The sequence below is a fragment of the Anopheles coustani genome, chromosome 2 (genome assembly GCF_943734705.1).
Source record: "Anopheles coustani chromosome 2, idAnoCousDA_361_x.2, whole genome shotgun sequence".
NCBI classification, from domain to species: Eukaryota; Metazoa; Arthropoda; class Insecta; order Diptera; family Culicidae; genus Anopheles; species Anopheles coustani.
Window position 1 is genome coordinate 44,806,575 of NC_071289.1, and position 8,991 is coordinate 44,815,565.

An 8,991-nucleotide genomic window follows, 5' to 3' on the forward strand; every position below is an offset into this window, starting at 1 on the left:
GACGAGAAGCGAAGGAGGTGGACAACGTAAAGAGGCGACGGTGGCAGTGGTGTATGTGTGTGTGTGTGACTGCGACAACGAATGCTCCGCTCTTTTCCACGCAACCTTTCTGCTATCCTGCTTCCACTGCTTCTTCTCGGAACAAATGTTCGTACGAACAAACGAATGGAACGAATGGAAGGAAGTGTTGTTAGGCGGGTTTGGCATGTGAAGGTGGGTAGGTGGAGTGGTCTAGGCGGCAAAAGCGATTCTTCCTTTTCCCGGAGTGTCCAGTGCAGATCATGTGTATGAGAATGTGTGTATATGTGTGTATGTGTGTTGGGTTGTGGGGGATGATGATAAAGTGGAAACAGGATAGCAAAAGCCTCCGGTGCGGGTTGATAAGAAAGTAAAAAGGGCAAGATAAACACGAGCGAAAGCGGGATAGCTCGCACCAGAGGAAGTGAGAGGGGGAGAGCAAAGTTTTGCTGGAAATTTTGGCGTTTCAAGCCTTGGTGGATGAATGTTTCCCTTTAAAGTTGCTGTTGTCGCTTACTAAATCCGGTTGTCCGGACACGGGGTCCTATCCCTACTGGCAAGGAATGCTGCATCCTGGATGTAAATGCGTGTACCGGTTTTCTCTCCGGATGCTCCTGCCCATGCACTCGAAATACCTTTACACCGTACAGGCTAGGCTTCGATCATCTAGAGGTAGCTTTGATATGGGTCATATCGTTACAAGCATTAGAGGCTGCTAAAGTTTTATCAAATTTACACAACAGTACAAAACATTTTTTGCAAAAATAAAACCAATTCGATAATTGTCGATCCCTTTTTCTTCGTGTTCATTATTGCTGATTGAGACAAGTGTTACTGCTCTACTCTATTTTGGCTGCCTGCACAACTGGATGGCTAACCCCCTAAAGGGACATCCGTTTTCAATGGTAAAATATAAATTTGGGACAGAGTACTTAAAAACGCTGCAACACAATTGCGGTAGTCTTTTTCAAGTGATAAAGACATTTTGACAAATTACATTTTTACTCACTTATTGGATAGAAATTATTAAATGGCATAAAAACTTAGTAAAACTTTTTCACTAAAGTATACAGTATGAAAGGAAATTTCAGATTATAGCCTACTCATAGTTAAAAGTAATGTGATATACGAATTGGTCATATTACTCATACAATAGCTAAAGCTAAACTAAAAAAGTGTTAGTCTTACAATCATTTGAAATTTAGAAAATAATATTGCAATATAAGAAATTAACAAATTACCAACATAAAATTTGGATGGGATTGTATCAAACACTCATAAGATAAGGGATGAGAACAATAAAAAAATAGATTTATTCACTAATATATTTTTTCTGAATTAAATTGGTCAAGTAACATTTCATTAGATACAGCTTGACTGTTAGAACAACAAACACATCATATATAGGGGTGTGCACACGTCGTCTGCGCGTTCTTCGGGCGCGGCTAACGCGCAGACGAAGTGTGCGGATTAGCCTCGGCAAAATCCGAAAAAAACTCCTGCAGCGAGAGTGAGCAGCTATATAGTGCTGCCCTTTGCAACCGTGCAGGAAGCAAGGTAAATGTGGGATGTTTACGTCTACAGGGGTGTGCACACGTCGTCTGCGCGTTCTTCGGGCAAGGCTAACGCGCAGAAGAAGTGTCCGGATTAGCTTCGGCAAAATCCGAAAAAAAGTCCTGCAGCGAGAGTGAGCAGCAATATACTGCTTTCCTTTGCAACCGTACAGGAAGCAAGGTAAATTAGGGATGTTTACGCATACTACCTTATAAGTAACGTACATCCCTAGATGCGCATCTTTGACTTTTCTTTAATTGTTTTACCATGAAGGAAATTTAATCATTTTGGTTGCTGTTTTCTCATGAAGAACTACAATGTCGGACACAAGTTGTACACGACATCCATTGCTCATTTTTGAGCATCTGAATTTCCCTTTGCACGGCTTATCGTGCATATCTCATCAAATTGCGTCAAAGCCGCTTAGCTAAAGGTAAAGGTCCTACACCCTAACTCGGGGTCCACACTACAGCGCGACGTCGCCTGACAGGAGCTGAACTCCATACAAAAAAACCTTGCGCGATGTCGCGCGAATCGCGCTAAACGCTTTTCAGACTGCACCGTCGCGTAACGCGACATCGCCTGACAGGCGCTGAACTCCATGCAAAAAAAAACCTAGCGCGATTCGCGCGACATCGCGCAAGGTTTTTTTATATGGAGTTCAGCTCCTGTCAGGCGACGTCGCGCTGTAGTGTGGACCCCGAGCTAGATTTTTTTTGCATGGAGTTCAGCGCCTGTCAGGCGACGTCGCGTTACGCGACGGTGCAGTCTGGAAAGCGTGTAACCCGTGAAGCAGCTTCGACTGTTGGTAGAAGGAACCTGCTTGATCCGGCAACCTCTGACCGATGTTCTCAGTGACGGACAACTGCAGTTCCATTATGACTCGCGCAGCCGAGTGGTTCCGTTCTATGATCAATGCTGTCTTCTGAGTATTATAAGCGACACTGCGTTGGGGATCAAGAAATGTAAATTTTATGTCATGTAAATCTTTTGTCCAAAACTATTGCAGACCTAAGAACAGACGTTTTGTGGATAGGACATTTTAAAGAGCCAACGAAAACAGGCGCTCTTGTAAACTCATAGCAGCAAAATAATAGCCGCGGTGCTATAACACAACGGTTCTAATACACCACGTGCCAACTGCACTTCGAATTAAGACCCCTTGGTGTACAAAAGGTCGACTACGGTATCTTTCTAAGGAACTTTCTAAGGAAGGGACATACTTCTTCTTGTTCTTGGCGTAACGACCTCTTGGTCATGCCTGCCCGTTAAGGGCTTACGAGAATTGTTTCCCTATTGTACGTGGATAGTCAGTCCTCTCGTACAGGGGACGGTCCGGCCTCGGTTGGGATTCGCACCCACGCCGTCGAGGTGGAGAGCCCCGGCGCTCATGGGCCGATTTTCTAACCGGCGCTACCGCTCGGCTGTCGCGGACCCCCCGTGTACGTACACAAATCAAAGCAGTGGTAGTGAAAAAAAGGGTTCGGGACCTTTCGGGTCAGTTTCGGCAACCTTCGTGTTTCCCATTGCCTACCAGTAGAGTGACAGGATAAGAAAATGTTCGGGTTTTCTGAACTCTCACTTCCGCTGCAGGTAGGATTTTCTGTTACTGTTGGAGGACCCAGAAAGGAATTAGTATTGCAATTGTTTCTTTTAATTTGTCACCAAATACTAGAGCCCCAAGATGGGCGCTAAGGTTGCTGGTTGCTGTTCTAATCTGATGGTGTATGCAAACTTTTGAATGGCCTCTCGTACTCCCGTGGGTCTCAAGTTGCAAGTCTGCCCTATTTTGATATGACCTTCAGAGGATTTTTTGTATGAGTACGAAATGGCTCACACCAAACTAGACTAACGCTAGAGCAAAATGCCTCAATTTTGTATCAGCCGCAAGGTCATACGGAACAATATAACTGGTAAAAATAACGCTATCTTGCAATTTAACACTTTGACGGCCGCACAATTCACGGTGTCACAACGCTTTCCGACCGGCGCGTTTGCACTAGTTCCTCCGTATCTGGCCGCCCTGTTTGATAATTCTTTTTCAATCTTTATTAGAATTTACGAACGAACAGCAACGCGCCCTGTGGAATTTGTTTACTTTCCATTTGATATTTGTTTACATTCAGTAGTCTGTGGTGCTTGTCTGGTGACAGCGTTGACAGCACACCAAAATGATGTGATCGGATGCAAACTGAAACGGATCCATTACATCTATAGATGTAGCCGGCCGTCAGAGTGTTAATATAACCAAAACAAACATTCGTAATAAACGTTTAAATTCCGTTCTTCAACGAAAAAACAATAGAACCAGGGAATAAAACACATTTATATTGATCAACAGTTACCGACCATACGATTCCTATATCGGAAAACCTGTTTGATTGGAATTTTAATGAATACTTTTATCTGTGTATCTATATCAACTTCAAAATTTATTCATTACCCACTAGCATCTAAGTAATATACATGAAAAGCTGTGGCGATCCAGCCTGTAGTTCGAGTAATGTAGGTCAGCCGTACCGGGCTTATACAAAAGTCCTCTGAAAGTGATATGAAAACAGGGCATTTGAGAAGATTGGTTGCACGATTGTCTGAAGGTCTCAACCTCTCGGTTACCACGTGATGTATTGTCCTCCAACCATAATGTCATGAGCCCAATGATTTTTATTTTATTGCAATGAACTCATGACAGCGCTTATAATTTTCGATAACGCCTTCAAATGCCCTTTTCATAAAATGTTTGTTGTTTCATAAAATGTTCTGTTGGCTGTACAAGAGATAACAGCTACCAACATAATTAAAATTCCTCCATGGCCAACTAACTAGAGAAAACCCAAAGCTGCGCATCTAGGGATGTAAGGCGTTTTTAAGATTAAGATGTGCGTAAACATTCTAAAATCCGGAGTGCAACTCAGATTTTACGTTGCTTCCCGTACGGTTGCAAAGGAAAGTAGTATAGAGCTGCTCACTTTCGCTGCAGGAGTTTCTTTCGGGGAGGAGTTTCGCTAACCCGCGCACTTCGTCTGCTTGTTCTTCGGGCCCGAAGAACGCGCACACGTCGTCAGCACCCCCGGTATGTCCCAAATGTTGTTTGCTATTTACGCCGAGCAGTTTGCCTACCACTGTCTCGCGCAGTTTCATATTTGCTGGCACGCTGGCAGAACGGAAAGCAGTGCAACTTGGGCATAGCGCTTAACGTGTTATAAATATCTAGATTTCCAAATTAAAAGTATTCCTCTGTTTGCTTCGTTTTCTCCATCTTCCATTGCCATCCCCTCTGGTCAAGATCAATCAAAAGACTGTTCGTTCAATCGTTCTAATTTCAATTTCTAGTTTTCCATACTTTTCAATACGCAGATCAATCTCGGTTCAGTAGTAGGCCATAGCTCCTCCAATTTTCGTTGTGGTAACTATTTTGCGAATGATTTCACAATACGTTAGAATTCGACGTTTCGTTGCATCGCATTCATGTCATCACTCATTATTAATTTCGGTCAATTCGTTCATTTATTGTTATTCTAACTAACTCGGCACATTCCCTACAGGGATGTCGTGCCACATAAAAAAAAGGTTGTTTCAGCAGACAATTTTATATCAGACATCAGTATTTGGTCTAATACTGGCAGATTGATTTAGGGATCGCCTCGGTGCATATTATTCTGCGGTAAATTATTCCACTCTTTTGAGAAAAAGGCAATTTTCCATTTCATAGATAAGGTTAACATTCTGGATTAAAGCTATTGATGTTAAGCGTATGCTTAGAAAACAATGAATAGAAACTCAAAGGATTCAATTGAAGCGTTACTTGAAATCAATAAACTTTTTTTTAACTTCAAAACTACACCGACCATTCTTCCGCAATGTGTTCCAATGTTTATAAGTTGTATGTTCTAAGCTGATATTCCTTGCCAGAAGTTTATAATATATATTTCTAAAATATGGATCATGACTAAAAAAGGTGGTATAACAAGGCAGTGATAGAGTCGCAGTCTTAATGTTTTCGCGAATGGGTTTGTTTTTTTCCATTTTGATATGTTTTCTCCATCCTTCATATCGAAAAACTGGAATTCATTTTTCTATTAAAATTTTACACCGTGGCTATAGTTTTTTTTATTATTCTTTTCATCGCTTAACATCGCATACAATTTAGAGCTGAGAAAGGTATGGAAAAGCAAAGAAAGTTAAGCGATATGCACTCCTTTAGTGAAAAACTTTAATTTTCGTAGTTCATCAAAGATCATCTCTTCTATTAACAAAAACTACCAAAACCACACAAACACTCTGGAATTGCTTCTCAAATCAATGGTTTTAAGAAAAAAATTTCAATGCGCCGTATGAATTTGTTGGACAAAATGGTCCGAACTGTGGGACAGAACGCGCTATGTATATAATTATTGAATTAGATTTATTAATCGGTATTTGATATATGAGGGGTTTCCAAACTACGGCCCGCGGGCCGCAGGCGGGAGAGACCCTCTCCCCCTTGGGGAAATGTGGCATAACGCTACGGTTATTCCACCCAATGCGGCCCGCGTTAAGAAAAGTTTGGAGACCCCTGTATTAGACTATCTATATTCTGAAACAATGCGGACCATTTAAAAAAAAGGTAATTTTTTTCCAACACCAAAAGAAAATTGATATCCCTTCAGACCAACACATCTCTAATTTATTATAAGAATTTTGATATTAGAATACTGTTCTACAAGTCACTTTTCATCTTTTCATTGTAGCACGTGGGTTTGTTTGGTTTTGAAAAGAATTTATTATCATTTTTAGATCCCGTACCTTTTTAATCCTGCTTATGTTTTATTTCTAAAAAAAACTTTAATTTACAATTTTCTCATTCTTTCAAATATATTTAATATTGATTTTGAATATCAGAACAGGCAGTGGTAAATCAAATGCAGTAAAGTAAAGAAAAATGTACTGTCTGAGCTAGTCATAGCTTTACGCTTCCAGTTATGGATATAAAATATGGCATTTATAGTTTTACTCAGTTGCATGTGATCTTATAAAAAAATCTTGTATTAATGGTGATTAATTCAAATTTCATCAATTTCATTATCACTATAAAGTCCTTCACAACAAATATTACATATGCACTTGCTATTAAGCATTCCATCGTTTGAGCTGTGATCAAATTATTGGAAATTCCTTGCAATGGTATAATTTTCTCTGAAAATCAAAACAAATTGATTAGTTCATTCAAAAACATTCTGTAAGAATTAAATCATCCGTTTATTCATTTACAATCCATCAGTTGTCACTCGTTCTCTGCTTTCTAATGGAAACATGGCAGTTTTGAAGCTTCCTGTTTACCTATATACGATCGAAGGAGAATCGAACGAAATCCTTCCAACAATCTGAAGATTTCTAAACAGAAGCTAAACCAATCGTAACTTTACAAAAAGTTTCTCTTTCTGCACAACACATGTGCAGGGTTGTAAAATCACACTATTTGATTAAATGGTACTAAGCTACGGAAAGATGCAAACGTTCGTTATCTGCTAACACAATGCCAATTACCTACCGAATAATTTGGGTTTTTTTCATTTGTGTAGCAAGGCCTTCATAAACAACATTACACGTTTCCTAGTGCCTTTGAAACCTCAAAATAAATGTATGTATCAACAAGCTACTCTCTTCTTCTGCAGAGTACCTGTGAGGATATGTTTAGTTAAAACAAACTTCTCTTTTGTCGTCCGGGATTACCTTTCTTGCATGTAATGTACAGGACACGAAGAAAACTAATAAAGAAATAAATAAAAATAGGAACGGATTCAAAATATTGCTTATAAAGAACCGTTTCCACTAGCCAAGAAGAATGCTTCGAGAATCTCAAATATTTGTTGTGGTAAAACCAGTGGCTTTGAATTGAACGAATCATCAAACGTCTAACATATAATCTATAGTTTATCGCAAAGCAGTTGAGCTGGAACTGCGCCTTGTTATGTTTTATGAGTTTTATAATATTCTTTCTCCATTTGTGATCTACACTATAGCTGCCAGTGGTGTGGAAATTTGCTTAACTTCTAGAATCGTTGCTTTCGCTAAAACTTTCACTGGAATCGTGCCGACTGACGGGGGGCTTTGGTTTATATTCGGTAATGACGACAGTGACCGAGTTGACGGTAACCTCACGAGTCTGGCCGCTGGAACGATCGATGTTTTTAAGCCGGGCGGGATGTTTCGAGCGTTTGTTCTTGCTCTTTGATGCTTTCGTGCTCCCCGGCGACTTGACGTTTGTGCCGGCCGTCTGCCCGGACGCACCAGGGAATGCTTGTGTAGCTGCTTGCTGTGCAGCAAGCGCCGAATTAAGCCGCGGCTTACGTGTGGAAGTACCTGGAACGGAGTAGACTGAAATTAATTATAATGCATCCTTCTCTAAATACGCGGCTCCTAAGGTTAACACAAATGGTTGAAGGAATGGGTTTTATTTAGTTTTGCGCTATTGTATCTTTCCGCGCAGAATCGTCCACAGCCCATGCAGAAAATTTCTCTATTACATTTGCTGGCTTTGTGGATGTCCTTAATTTTAAGGATGCAAGGTTCTAGATATGTCCGATTTGAAAATCATTAGCAAATGCCCACCGCAACAATCATTTGTGAATAATACTTTTCCTTTCGATGCAAGAGTACCTTTTCGCACGTCACACATCAAGCACTTGAAGGCTTCAGCTGTGTTTCGGTACGTACAAACGCTGCAGTCCCAGAAATTTTCTTCCACTACTTTCGATTGACGTTTTGCGCGGCGTACTGGAGATTTGCTTTTATCCATTGCTCTTATGCACCGTTTCAGTACATCACCCCGGTTGTACGGTAATCAGTTGCTTTGCTGGAGTCGTTGCCTTCAAGCTATGTTAATTGTTTGTGCTTCTTGTTCAGTCGAAAGGAACCTCATACCGGACCTATTTTCCACAGTCTGATAAAAGGTGTTGGCAGTTGCGTAGCTATTGTCAGCTTTTAAGATGCTCTCAAACACTTTTTGTTTCTGTACGTCGACATGTTGCTGCCTCAGATTGAGAAACAAACACGATCAACGGCTGCAGTTTTTCTTGTGGTTAAAACAACAATTTTTGTTTTTCTCACTATTTTACACAATCGAAATTAGAAATCGGTATGGTGATGGGAGAATCGCAAGATTCGAAGACTCGATCTCTAAGCGGATTCTAAAAGATTGGACGCCATTGGACGGATTCGGATTAGATTGGAACATCGATTATTTGAGGTGTTCATCCCACTGAATGACACTGATTCCAACCAAGACCTGATTTAGGACTATTGAAAATCTGTTTGGACAGTTTTCAATGCCTGCGATGAACATCGTTTCCTTACGTTAATAGATTTTCATGATCAACAGAACTGGTTAAAATAGTGAACCTCACATCGGAAATATGTGAAAAAAAATTATTACCGAAA

At 40.6% G+C, this 8,991-nt stretch overlaps 1 protein-coding gene across 3 annotated transcripts; it reads right to left on the reverse strand.

The window, feature by feature from the left end:
* Positions 1-6,501: 6,501 nt before the first annotated feature.
* LOC131262801 (YY1-associated factor 2) lies at positions 6,502-8,673 on the reverse strand. Of its 3 annotated transcripts, XR_009178236.1 has the most exons (3): positions 8,212-8,673; positions 6,676-7,929; positions 6,502-6,580 (listed from the first exon to the last, which is right to left on the reverse strand). XR_009178236.1 is itself a non-coding variant. In XM_058264877.1 (2 exons), the coding sequence occupies exons 1-2, from the start codon at positions 8,348-8,350 to the stop codon at positions 7,598-7,600; spliced, it is 471 nt and encodes a 156-aa protein (XP_058120860.1). In that variant the 5' UTR covers positions 8,351-8,673; the 3' UTR covers positions 6,520-7,597. The 3 variants fall into 3 exon arrangements, 2 of the variants coding, with proteins under 2 accessions (XP_058120860.1, XP_058120861.1); XM_058264877.1 differs by having other exon boundaries at positions 6,520-7,929; XM_058264878.1 differs by having other exon boundaries at positions 6,523-7,914.
* Positions 8,674-8,991: the final 318 nt, after the last annotated feature.